Source organism: Bos mutus, chromosome 13, assembly GCF_027580195.1.
Source record: "Bos mutus isolate GX-2022 chromosome 13, NWIPB_WYAK_1.1, whole genome shotgun sequence".
NCBI classification, from domain to species: domain Eukaryota; kingdom Metazoa; phylum Chordata; class Mammalia; order Artiodactyla; family Bovidae; genus Bos; species Bos mutus.
Window position 1 is genome coordinate 78,131,329 of NC_091629.1, and position 14,275 is coordinate 78,145,603.

At 45.5% G+C, this 14,275-nt stretch overlaps 1 protein-coding gene across 1 annotated transcript in view; it reads right to left on the reverse strand.

The window, feature by feature from the left end:
- SLX4IP (SLX4 interacting protein) overlaps positions 1-14,275 on the reverse strand; it is a 216,969-nt gene that overhangs the window by 58,451 nt on the left and 144,243 nt on the right. Inside the window, 1 exon segment of the mRNA XM_070381976.1 lies at positions 12,494-12,614. Coding sequence (XP_070238077.1) covers positions 12,494-12,614 — 121 coding nt within the window.

The following is a 14,275-nucleotide window of genomic DNA, read 5'->3' on the forward strand; positions in this document are numbered from 1 at the left end:
GCGCCCACAGCCCCAGGCCGTGGCTGACGGGCAGGGGCGGGTGGTAATACAGGCCGAGGTGACGTCTAAGGTGGGCTTTCCGCCCAGGGTCTGTGCTTCACCAGGGCTAAGAGCTATCAGAAAGACAGTCATGTTCACTGTCCCTAATGTATAAGGAAAGGATAGCAACGTGAGTGTGTGAGGATGGTGTCTCAGAGAGCAAGCCTTCACTGTCCTCGCTGAAGGCTTTCCCTGGTGGCTCAGACGGTAAAGAATCTGCCTGCAGTGTAGAAGTTCCAGGTTCAATCCCTGGGCTGGGAAGACCCCTTGGAGACAGAATGGCAGCCCACCCCAGTATTTTGTCTGGAGAATCCCATGGACAGAGAAGCCTGGCAGGCTACAGTCCATGGGGTCCCAAAGAGTAGAACATGACTGAGCAACTAACACTAAAAATGTCTGATGGTTTATACGGAGGAAGCGCTGGGCTCAAAGGGAAAAGGGTTTTGCTTCTAAAATTTCTTTTAAATAGGAAAAGGTGCTGTTTTTCAATGGCTGGGAAAATAAATACAAACCCAAACAAACAGCACAAAGATGAATGTGTGCTCCTGGGGACATGGGGAGCATGGCTCACAATGAGGCCTGTGTCGGGGGAGCAGGGGGAAAGCTTTCTTTGGCGGGGACAGCACCTCGGTCGTTGGGGAAAGAGGGGAGCGTTTTTCAGGCGGAGGGAAGAATAGGAAGAACTTGCTTGTTTTGGCAATTCTCGTCTTTTTCTTGTGCTCCTCCTGTAGTATGAACACCCGCTGATTTCCTAACATGGTGGTAAAGTGCCCTCCTCCAAGCACCCCTGGGGATGCTGCGTGGGTGCAGACGAAGGGAGGGGGCCTGGCCACCCAGCCCTGAACATTCGAGGAAGATGCCTCGGATGCCATAGGAGAGCAAGCTACACACTTTGGCTGGAGATTCAAGCTAAGATTTTTAGAGGAGCATTCAGCTTAGAAGAAAAGCCAAATCAAAAGCCAAGGCAGACAGAAACCACAGTGCCCAGGAAAATTTAATTTATTTTATGGCATTTTCCAAAGGACTGGGTTTCTTAGATGTTAACTGCAAGAAAAAGGTTACACAGAATGGAACAATGGCAGTAAAAAAAAAAAAAAAAATTGCCCTACAAACACAAAAGTGTACTGAACAGTTAGACAACGCACTGAGGTAAGTGCTTGGAGCTAGAAGATGAGCCCTCTTTTGGAGTTGCTTTCTCCTCTTCTACCTTGTGAACAAGAGAGGAGGGGGGAAAAATCTAAAACAAAGATTCCCACATAGTAGGTCAAGTAGAACGCTATTCCTGGCTTCCACATGGTTCAACACAGCTTTGTTTTCATGATTAGAGGGAAAATGTACTAAAAGAGAAAACAGACACACACAGTCCTGCCACGGCAACAGAGACGCCAGAGTAGTGAACAGAAGCTGGCACCCTGACAGCCATGTTGTCAGATGCCCCTGACACTTGCCAGTCATCGGAGCTGGGCCAAGTTGCTTGAATGCTGAGTGGTTCTCATCCTCAGAACCAAGGGGAAGGACGCTGCTAGAAAGGGGAGCCCTGAGCATCCACCGTGGGTACACGGGAGTCCCAGCACAGCGCTGGCGCCCAGCAGGCTGACGCGCAGAAACAGTAACTAGGACGAGCAGTGATGCTGGAGGTCACCTGGGATGGGCGGGGCCGGAGGGCAGCTCTCCTCAGAAAGGACAGAAAATACCGCGGCTCCTCTTAGGATGGCACAGGATGTGGTTTTGCCTTTCTTAAGACCAACTGTGGAACACTAACAGTTTGTAACCCCCAGGCTGCTTTCACCTGCCTTCTGATGAAGGGGCAACAGATGCCGTGACGGAAGCAGAGCACGAAGCCAGGGCCAACAAACACCGCTGAGTGCAGCCTCTGCTCATTCCTTCACTGCCTCTACCATGTGTCCTCCTGCCGAGTGATTGTCGGGAGAACCCCCGCCCAGGAGAAGGGAGTGATGAGCATGCCACTGGCCAGGATGCCAAAAGATGGGGGAAAAGCTCCCTGAGACAGAAGACGCCCGGAGCCAGACAAGGCTCCCGGAGGGAAACGACGGGAAGAACAAGCCTGCAGGGCGATGCAGAGCGAGCCCAGGGGCGGGTGAGGAGAAGGGTGTCAGGGGAGGAGACAGCACACGCCAAGGCCAGAGGGAGATGGTGCGACGTTCTGGGGCCTGTCAGTCAGGCTACAGTGCCAAGCTGATAGGAAATCCTCAAAAATATTGCAAGTCTGTTCTGTAATGTTCCCTTTCGGGTCTGCAACTGTTTACCAGGGAATTTGCACAGTGAGAAAACCTTCCCGGGTGGTTCAGTGGTAAAGAATCTACCTGCCAATACAGGAGACACAGGTTCAATCTCTGGGTCAGGAAGATCCCCTGGAGAAGGAAATGGCACCCCACTCCAGTAGTCTTCCCTGGGAAATCCCATGAACAGAGAAGCCTGGCAGGCTATGGTCCACTCGGACATGACTGGGCAACTAAACACGAACAACAGTGATAAAAGGGAAATACCAGAGCTTTTGAGGATGACTAGACACTGGCTCTGAGACAGTGCTAAGTCTTGGAGTTTCTGACTGCCACTGTAACCCATCAGAGGGGGATAACAGAAACTGGCTTCAGGTCATCTCACAAAGGGCTGGGCAGCTCTGTGAAAATGTCTTCTCGGTGTTGAGCATAAGACTGGAAAAGATTTACTCTGCAACGGACAGAAACGCTGGGACAGGGACACCTGGGGAAAAGTTAGCCAGCATGTGAGAATATCTGGATCTGATGTGAACGTTCTCTGAAAGGCCCCAGCAAGAGGATCTCATAATAAGCTGGACCAGATAGCCTGCCCCAAGGGCGCTGGCCAGCCTCTTCTCACAGGGGCCAAAGTAGCTGCTCAAGGATTCATAAGGGAGGTGGCCACAATGGCAAGGATGAATATTACACTTGGGCTCAACAACACAGACTTACATGCACTGAGGCTGAGCCCTGCCAAATGCAACTAATCTGAGACTCACCACCAACTCTCACATGGCAGGAGATGGCCAGCCATGGAGGGTGAATTACATTAGACCTCTTTCATCACGTTAGACAAACAGACCAAAGTGGGGTTGAAATGCTGGTCCATGGTGTACAAAAGAAGCAACCAGGTATACAGGTAACACACAAGGTATACAGGTAACATACAATACAATGGGTGTGACCAAGCAGAGTGCATCCAGTGCTAAAAGTTAGCAAAAACTAAACATCTTCTTCTGCTTCATTGACTACGCTAAAGCCTCTGACTGTGTGGATCACAACAAACTGTGGAAAATTATTCAAGAGATAGGAATACCAGACCACCTTACCTGCCTCCTGAGAAACCTGTATGCGGGTCAAGAAGCAATAGTTAGAACTGGATATGGAACAATGGACTGCTTCCAGGTTGGGAAAGGAGTATGTCAAGGCTGTATATTGTGACTTTGGTTATTTAACTTATATGCAGAGTACATCATGTGAAATGCTGGGCTGGATGAAGCACAAGCTGGAATCAAGACTGCAGGGAGAAACATCAATAACCTCAGATATGCAGATGACACCATCCTTAGGGCAGAAAGTGAAGAGGAACTAAAGAGCCTCTTGATGAAAGTGAAAGAGGCGAGTGAAAAAGTTGGCTTAAAACTCAACATTTAAAAAACTAAGATCATGGCATCTGGCCCCATCACTTCATGGCAAATAGATGGGGAAACAATGGAAACAGTGAGAGACTTTATTTTCTTGGGCTCCAAAATCACTGTAAATGGTGACTGCAGCCATGAAATTAAAAGATGCTTGCTCCTCAAAGAAAAGCTATGACCAACCTAGACAGCATATTAAAAAGCAGAGACAATATTTTGCCAACAAAGGTCCATCTAATCAAAGCTATGGTTTTTCCAGTAGTCATGTATGGATGTGAGAGTTGGACCATAAAGAAGGCTAAGGGCCAAAGAATTGCTGCTTTTGACCTGTGGTGTTGGAGAAGACTCTTGAAAGTCCCTTGGACTGCAAGGAGATCAAATCAATCAAGCCTAAAGGAAATCAGTCTGAATATTCATTGGAAGGACAGATGCTGAAGCTCCAGTACTTTGGCCACCTGATGCAAAGAGATGCCTCATTAGAATAGATCCTGATGATGGGAAAGATTGAAGGCAGGAGGAGAAGGGGACAACAGAGGATGAGATGGTTGGATGGCATCACCGACTCAATGGATGTGAGTTTTAGCAAGCTTTGGGAGATGGTGAAGGACAGGGAAGCCTGGCGTGCTGCAATCCATGGGGTCGCAAAGAGTCAGACACGACTGAGTGACTGAAAAATAACAAATGGCAGCCTCAAAAAGGCAGAACCACTGAGGGCTCAAACCCCTTAGGAAGGAAGATGTCAGTCACCTTGCCAAGTAAAGAGTCCTGATCAGCTGAATTACTGCCTAAAGACAAAGGGAATATGAAATAAAAGTACAAGTAGGAAGATATAAACACCAACCATTTATTTCATGTAACTGACCATAGAAGTTAGAACGGTAGCATCTTCCTAAACTGTCTTCCTTGCTGCACCACGTATATATTCACATATTAAGCAAGTTTTTTGGCTTTTTATTCGAGGTATGTTGGCAATAGTTAGCTTCATCATTTAGCCAATAAATAAACCAATATGGGTTCTGAATGATGGGAAAGAGGAATAAATATCACACAGAAATCTCGGGTGTGGAGCTCAGATGTGAGACTTGGCTTCTCTTTCTTGGAGGGGGTACTGAGCATATTTCACCTGTAGTTGGGAAAGCTGTGTTCTTGCAAAAGCTCATCATTGCTCAGAAGTTTATGAAGAAGGAAGCCAACACGAAACCTTCAGGGGACCTCGCTAACTCGTTTCCACCTTCCCAAAACTTCTGACCATCTTCCCTGTGCTTTGGTAACTTCCCATACTTTGTTAAGCCCCACTTTTCCAAGGTAAAAACAGTGAAGCATTTCAGGCTCCCTGGCTCATCGGTAACCGGGATGTGGCCATGGGATCTGTGGTGAGCTCAGAGGAAGACAGTGCCGTGGCCATGGGCCAGGCTGCCACGCTCCTGCAGGCTCAGTCCTGAGCTTCATAGATGGCAACTGAAAGGGCTCATGTACCAAAGCCATTCTCCCCCATCTTTTTTAAAAAATAAGATTCTTTCTTTCTTTCTTTTTTAAATTTGGCTGTGTTGCTTGGGTCTTAGTTTCAGCACTCGGGGTCTCTCACTGCAGCCTGCAGGATTCTCTCTAGTTGCGGCTTGCAGGCTTTAGCTGCCTTGTGGGATGTGGGATCTTAGTTACCTGACAGAGGATCGAACCTGTGCCCCTGCATTGAAAGGCGGATTCTTAACCACTGAAACCACCAGGGAAGCTCCGCCCCTCATCTTGAGGCTGAGGCTGTGCTGTCTTGTGCAGCTTCAGAACCAGGCTGCCTGGCTTTCCCACAGGTAGATCCTGTGAACTATCTATACTATCTTTAATCAACAGCTTCTCCACTGAAGAGCCAGACTGATGCCAGCTAGCCTCGAGGAGAAATGAAATTAAACAAAGCCTATCCCTGGTGGCAGAAGGCAAAGCACCTGCCTGCAGTGTGGGAGATCCGAGTTCGATCCCTGGGTTGGGAATGGCAACACACGCCAGTACTCTTGCCTGGAGAATCTCACGGACAGAAGAGCCCGGCAGGCCACAGTCCATGGGGTTGCAAAGAGTCAGACATGACTGAGCAACTTCACTTTCACTTTTCTTTTCATGAGGCAACTAAGGTTCCTGACCACAAAAGTCTTTACAGTGAAGATTATCACATTTTTGTTTTCAAAAGGTCATTTTAGAAGCACTTTGGAAGCGAGATGTGGATGAACTGAAAGTGAAATCAGAAGGTTGTGGTAGTGATTCAAGAGCTGATTAAGTACAGCCTTGACCCGGAAGTGACACTGAGAAAAAGTGAAAAACTTGAAAAAGGTGAATGCCCCAGTACAAAGGTAAGCATGGGCTACAAACACACAGCTCAGTCAACGAACACAAAAAAGGAAAGATAAAAATCAAAGGACAAGACGTTTTTTTTTTCTTTTATTTTTGGCCTGTCAGACTGGCAAAAATTAAAAGATACTGGTAACACCCAATATTGGCAAGGCCAAGAGGAAAAATATTAATGAGGTAGAGTTGACAGAAATTGACAGTTAAGTCTTAAAAAAAAAACTTTCTTCCAACGTTAATTTTACTAAATCAATTGAAGTTATTCCAGGTGACTTAAGAAGGATGACGCTGTTGGCAAATGTCTATGCTATGCTGTTTGCTGACTGAGTTTTTGTCAGCAGTCTCTGTATTCCTCAGTATTTTATGATTAAGGAAATGGCCTCAAAGTAATTTATGTTAGTTTTAATAAGGATAACTTAGAGCATGAAACTCAGAGCATGAAACATATTAATTTTTTTAGAGTAATCAGCAAAGTTACCAGCCTACTGACTTCAGTTCACCCAGCATCAGTGTCTACCCCAGGATGAAGCACAATATCATTACTCAGATCTGGAAATAAGAAAGGTAAGAAACTCGTGCACATGAGAGAAGACAGCCAATTTACACAAAAGCGAAAACCACACAACTTTCACCCAAGCCACCAAGACGGTAAGAACAACTCTGTTTTCAGGGCAAACGAGACACCGAACGGAACACTGAGGAGGAAACAGGCAAGGCTTTCCTTACGGCTTGGGGCTTTGAAAGTGCTTTTGGAAAAAGTCATTTAAAGTAAGACTATGGAGCAGCCAAGTGATGCTGATAATAAACAGTCTGGATGGGCGCATCACCGTGTGTGCCCACTTCATCCTGGCAGGTGTACCTGGCTCAGGAGATGATGAGCCTTGGCCCCCTGTGGAAGGCAGCCTTGGGGAGATGGGTGGACAACGCTCTGACCTTTAGAAATGAACAGTTTGCAATGAGGTGAAGCAGAGTTGTCTGTTTCTGCTCTCGAGTTAAGCAGCATGGAAATTCGAAGGAAAAAAAAAAAAAAAGAAGAAGCCATGGGGTGACAATCCCTCAATCTTTACCACCAAAGAGAGGGAGAAATGAAATCACAGGCAAAATGATTACATTACAGTCATAATACAGTGGCCAGTGTTATAAAGTGCTGTGAGCAAGGAAGACAGCAAACTGAGGGAGACTTTGGAGAAGAAGTATTTGAGCTAGGTCTTAAAAGCTGAATAACAGGAGCTTTCCAGACAAAAGAGAAACCCGAAAGTATAAAGGCACAGAGGTGTCAAAAATGCAGGTTTGCAGGAAATAGAAAAGGGAAGCCATGGGAGGAGACAGGGCAGGAGAGGTGAGTTGCAGCAGTCCTGGCCTTCCTGGGAAGAGGAGAGCTACATTCATGCATGTAACTCGTCACCTGGACAAACAGTTCTTAAGAACCGGAAAATGTGCTATAGATCATAAAAGAGGCAGAACCTGTTTTCAGGCGACTTACCCATTTGCAGAGATGAACATGAATCAAATGGTGTGAACCAAAGCACAGGGTGCTGGCGGGCCTGGAACCTGGGGACTGTGGACAAGGATACGCTTCCCTACAGGAGGACTTGGAGTGGAGAGTGGAAGGAGATGGGGAGGGCCCATGCCAGCACAGGCCCCTGGGTGAGTGCCAGAGAGGGATCGAGGCCACTGTGCTGCAGCAGGAAAGAAGGAATGGGCAGCACAAGATGAGGCTGCAGAGGTGGTCACCTCAGAGTACCAGCCTTCACCCTGGAGCCCAGGGGAAAGCCTGAAGGGCTTTGTATGCAAGATGAGGCTGTGACGTGAAGGTCTTACCCTAACTCGGGTGCTGACCGCAGGGGGCGCACCAGCCAGAGCAGACGCAGGGGCACCAGTTAGGGGGCTGCTGGCGGCGTCCAGTGTCCAGCGAGGTGGGGCCAAGGACTGGCCAGAGGCAGCAGAAAGGGGGCCAGATAGGGGGTGGGCTGCAGAAGGTGTGCTCGGAGGCCATCTGTCCAGAAGCAGAAAGAAGATGGGCTGTCACGCTGAGGTGACTTTCCAAGAGGGATACTTTGCACAGCCTTTCCACCCAAGAGTGAGCAGCACACTGTTGCATCAGCAGCCCCTGCCTCCATCCAGCCATCAACCACACGACTAATCCCCGACAGGGAAGCCTGGCATTCATCCCACAAGTGCGCCTCAGAGGCTCCCGAAGGCAAAAAGAGGCTGCGCATTTGTAGTTGTGTGTTAAATAAACCAAGCTAGAGGCAAATTACTTGCAATATATATATCACACAAAGTATGAATATCCTTAATTAATGAGCTCTTACAAACCAATAAAAGTATGAACATGAAACAGAAATACTAGGGTTTCCCTGGTGATGCAGGGGACGTGGGCTTGAGCCCTGGTTGGGGAACTAAGATCCCACATGCCAAGGAGCAACTAAGTCCAACTACTGAGCCCACACACCACAGCTAAAGAGTCTGTGCATGAGGGAAAACTGCACGTGATGCAACGGCGACCCTTCAGCTGCAGCTGAGCCCTGACACGGTCAAATAGACAGACAGACAGAAATGTTATAAAGAAACTGAAGTGTGCAAACATCTAGATCATCAAGATGTCCACTGTACCACTGTTTACAACAGCGAAAGTACGAGATTCAGCCTAAATGTCCCAATGATAAATCAGACGGCGGACAACTGATGGACTTCTATGTAGTTATTAAAAACAGTAATGTGGACCTCAAGTGGCCAAAATAAACCTTGAAAAATGGTAACAAAGTTGGAGGAGTCACATTTTTTAATTTCAAAACTTACTACAAAGCTATGGTCATCAAAGCAGTGTGGTACTGGCATAAAGACAGACATACACACCAAAGGAATAGAAGAGAGAGCCCAGAAATAAACTCTTACGACTGTGGTCAAATGACTTAGACTTTCAATAATGATGCGGAGGCCACCCAGTGGGGCAAAGGACAGGTTTTTCAACAAACGGCACTAGGAAAACTGGATAGTAAAAGAATGAAGTGAGACCCTGAACTTAAACCATATAAAAGGTTAACTCAAAATGAATCAAAGGCCTAATTTAACAGCAGTCCATAAAACTCTTAGAAGAAAAAAACAGGGAAAATCTCCATGACATTGAATCTAGAAATGATTTCATGGATGTGACATCAACTGGTTACATTAAAATTAAAAATGCTTTTGTGTCAAAGGACATTATAAAGATGGGAAAAGGCTTTGTTTTCTCCATTTCTCTAGGAAGGGGAGAAAATATTTGCAAATCATATCTGATAAGAGAGTAATATCCAGAACATATAGAGAACTCCTACAACAACCTAATAAAATAATGGGCCAACAGACAATTCTCCAAAGATACACAAATAGTTAATAAACACATGTAAAGATGGTCAGTATCACTAATTATTAAAGAAATGCAAACCAAAACCAGAATGTGACACCACTTCTTATCTATTAAATTTTAAAAATGGTGATGCATGTTTTAAAGGACTTCTATAAGGGCTTCCCTGGTGGCTCAGTGGTAAAGCATCCACCCACCAATGCAAGAAACATGGGTTCAACCCTGGTCCAGGAGGATCCCACGTGTCACTGGGCAACCACGCCCAGTATGCCACAACTACTGAGCCTGTGTGTGTGCTGGAGCCTGGGGACTGCAGCTCCTGAACCCATGTGCCCAGAACCCAGGCTCCACAGCAGGAGAGGCTCTGCAATGAGGCCTGTGCAGTGCTCCAGAGGGGAGCCCACGGGCCACTAGAGAAAAGCCCGTGCAACACCTGGGGCTCAGCCCAGCCAAAAATGAATCAAGGACTTTTACATTATGTTAGGTGGGAAAAACAAATTAAAATTGTGTGTAGAGTAAGATTAATTTTCTGTTTTAAAGCAAACTTCTTGCCCACATGAGCCCAAGAAAGGCTCTGGATTTCATCCTGAGGTCAGAACACTGTGAGTTCCCCGCCTGGGAGAGAGGCTGGGAGAGTGAGCAGTTAGCACTTCTCTGAGGAGAGGAGTACGTCAAGGCTATATATTGTCGTCCTGCTTATTTAACTTATATGCAGAGTACATCATGAGAAACGCTGGGCTGGAAGAAGCACAGCTGGAATCAAGACTGCCGGGAGAAATATCAATAACCTCAGATATGCAGATGACACCACCCTTTTGGCAGAAAGTGAAGAGGAACTAAAAAGCCTCTTGATGAAAGTGAAAGTGGAGAGTGAAAAAGTTGGCTTAAAGCTCAACATTCAGAAAACGAAGATCATGGCATCTGGTCCCATCACTTCATGGCAAATAGATGGGGAAACAGTGGAAACAGTGGCAGGCTTTATTTTGGGGGGCTCCAAAATCACTGCAGACAGTGACTGCAGCCATGAAATTAAAAGACGCTTACTCCTTGGAAGAAAAGTTATGACCAATCTAGATAGCATATTAAAAAGCAGAGACATTACTTTGCCAACAAAGGTCTATCTAGTCAAGGCTATGGTTTTTCCAGTGGTCATGTGTGGATGTGAGAGTTGGACTGTGAAGAAAGCTGAGCGCAGAAGAATTGATGCTTTTGAACTGTGGTGTTGGAGAAGACTCTTGAGAGTCCCTTGGACTGCAAGGAGATCCAATCAGTCCATCCTAAAAGAGATCAGCCCTGGGATTTCTTTGCAAGGAATGATGCTGAAGCTGAAACTCCAGTACTTTGGCCACCTCATGTGAAGAGTTGACTCATTGGAAAAGACTCTGATGCTGGGAGGGATTGGGGGCAGGAGGAGAAGGGGACGACAGAGGATGAGATGGCTGGATGGCATCACTGACTAGATGGATGTGGGTCTCACTGAACTCTGAGAGTTGGTGATGGACAGGGAGGCCTGGCGTGCTGCGATTCATGGGGTCGCAAAGAGTCGGACACCATTGAGTGACTGAACTGAACTGAACTCAACTGAGGAGAGGAGACCAGGGCAGGGACCACCTGAGAATTGGTGCTGAGCAAGCCATGACCATGGTGGAGCTGGGGTCTCAGAACTCTCTCTGCTCCTTTTCCGTCTCAGTTAGTTACAAAGGGCCACTCACCATGTCTGCTACAGTTTTTCTCAAGACTTCAACTATTCCTAAGCAAAATGCCACAAAGTGTCATCTAATACAATATGTTTGGATTGAAAATTCTGTTTGTTTGAGGCTTTCTGTTGAGAAAACTTTATCTGCCTCCTTACCAGCTGTGCCCAAGTACACGGTGCAGACTGAGTCTGCCTTTAAAGGCGAGGACGTTAACCGTTGTTTCCCTAAAGAACTATTACATTAGCATAATCTAGTTCACAGCAATGCAGTACTGACCTCTGAGGATTAACAGGGGTAGACTGTATTTGTGCAACAGAGTGCCATGAAACGCTAACTTAAAAAGTTTAAAAAACACAGCGATGACAGAGTGGAGAGAACACTGGGCTGAGGGTCAGGCTCTGCCACTTGTCATCTAAGTCCTCCTCCATTGAAAGTGAAAAGGTAAAAGAAAGTGAAGTCGCCCAGTCTGTCCAACTTTTTGCGACCCCATGGACTGTAGCCTGCCAGGCTCCTCCATCCATGGGATTTCCCAGGCAAGAATACTGGAGTGGGTTGCCATTTCCTTCTCCAGGAGATCTTCCCAACCCAGGACTGAACCCAGGTCTCCTGCACTGCAGGCAGACGCTTCACCGTCTGAGCCACCAGGGAAGTCCTTCATTCATATCCCCAAATCTCTGCATTAGGCATAGCCTAAGTGTCAGGGGTGGGGAGAAGGGAGGGGAAGATGCCAGATACAGGAGATGATCTTGGTCCTCAAGAAGATGACATTTTATTCAAGCAACCCCCTTAATCTCACAATCCTCTGCTTCTTCACCCATAACTCAAAGATATTACCATTCTCAGGGTAACAGGGTGTTAGGGTAAGGGGTTGGGATATTCCAACCTCAGTGCCCTTGACATCTGGGGGACACTGCCTGGTTGGCAGGAAGGGGGCTGCCCTGTGCACTGTAGGATGTTTAGTGGCATTCCTGGCCCCTACTCACCAGGGGCCAACAGCTCTCTACCATGGCTCCCACCCCAGGTATGACAATCCAGACTGTCACAGGCATTACCAAATGTCCCCTGAGGCAGAACCACCCCCAGCTGAGAACCTCTGAGATAGTGACATATATGAAAGCATTTAGAAAAGCATAAAACCCCAAATTAAGTATTATTGCAAATCTATTTGCAAGACTACTTGTCAAAAAAAAATCCTTTAAAGAATTTATAGTTTCCTTAGGAATGTTGTATTTTCTATTTTTATATATTTTGCCTACCATTAAAAGCCCTTTAGGGCTTTTTGATTAATTTTCTTTACCCAAACAAAGCATATTCATTAGGCTGTATTTTTAAAATGTATCACTACACAACAACACAACTCTGACTCTGACAGTCAGAGTCAAACATAATTGCCATCTCTACAAAGCAGAAATTTTATCCGAAATCAAAGTAGTTCGTGCCTACCTTTTAAGGACAAGGGATTGGATCTTGTGAATTCTGTATCTGATGGCCTGTGCTGTTTACGAACTTGTAAGTACTCCTTCACTCTTGAATCAATGGTTTCTTTTAACAGTAAACAGACTTCCTAAAGTAAATAAAAAAAAATTACACATAACTTTCTAATTCAACACAGTGCAAAAAAAGTCAGTATCATGCATATGAAAAAGCCAAAATCAAACATTTCATTTTGTTTGCTTTTTAGTTTAGCTATGAATAAAGGCATTTACATATGTTCATGGGTAATGCTGAAGATTTAAATCTGCCACTAAGCTTTGTTTGAAACCATGATGCTGGCTTACTCTGTGATCTAAGAAATATATTTTGCCTCTCTTCATTTCTCTCTGCCTCAGTTTCATATTTCTAAAAGGAAGATAAAAACACAATGTAAAAATCAGGGCAAGGAGGTGAGAAAATCAGAGAGGGAAAGGCTGTTTTCATGTAAATATCAACCAATGGGACTATGACAAGTAGAAGACAGAACAGAGCCAACTCTGGCTACAAACGGGAGCCCCAGAGATGGGCCTACTGGGCAGGGACTGCAGACTGGGAGGAGCCAAAGAGTCAGGGCAAGTCAGGGGGAGCCCCAGCCAGTCAGGAGGGGCAGTGCCCTGAGACTTCACGCTGGGACCCACCGCACAGTGCCACCAGATTTTCTGATTTAAGAGGAACTAGAGACAGTGATTTTTACACAGAAATTTCCTACTTTTAAAACTTGGTTCAAAAAACTTTAATATCTAACCACTATAATTCATTAGTTTCTGGGGTTTACAAATCTACTGAAAAACAACAGCACTGATGGTAAGTTGAACACAGAACTGGAAATCAAGAGTCTGGTTTTCTTCCATAGGCTTGTTGATGACATTGTATAAGCTTCTGTGAAAACTGCTCTCTATTCATCTATTCACAGTAAAAAATAATTTAACTTCTTATATTGCTCAAAAGTAAATTAATATTTATTAGGCAACAGAAAAACATGGTTTTAATTGAATGTCAACATCCCAAATTTCTGGAGCTACTGTTTTTAATGTATCAGTGTTATTTATAAAAAAGAAAAATAAAACTTAAAGCCTAACTGTACAATGGGATGACACTGCTCACGTTAGCTATACTATCAGAAAAACGTAATCTGATGTAGGGAAAGGGAAAATAAAATTGCTCCCAAATCTCAATTTCTTAACCCAGATTAAGAACTGGTGTATAAGGACGGATAATTCTGGTTCAGTTCCTAAGGACTCTGCAGAAGGTTCAGAGTTTTCAGGTCACCTCAAACCTGTTTCACTGGTTTCTTGCGATGCCATCTCAGGTTGATCTCTTAGAATCTTCATAAATTAAAACGAGGACAGAGCTGTAAGCTGCTTTGAAGGGCAACGAGAGCCAAGCTTTTCTTTTGTTGCAAATACACGTACTCTTCAAAGAGTATAGAAAACACCGGACTTAATTTACAAACATGAGTTTCTCGATAAAATACAAACTCTGGTCTCCTCCTTCCTGATCTCATTTTGCAGCCCAGAGATGCGGTGCCTTGTGGACACAGAGGTATTCACTTACAGTTGAAGGCTTTGGCATTGTTGGTGCAACAGAAAGGCAGCCTTGCTCATACTGTTGTTTTAACAATTAAAGAATTTTGCTTCACATGCAGGGTTCAACGATGACTGAGCTAGAAAATATGTGAAAGACGTACATGGAAACAAGGATTGCTAAAATTTGGCCATAAATGCCCTATAAGGCCAGAACTAAAAATAGGAG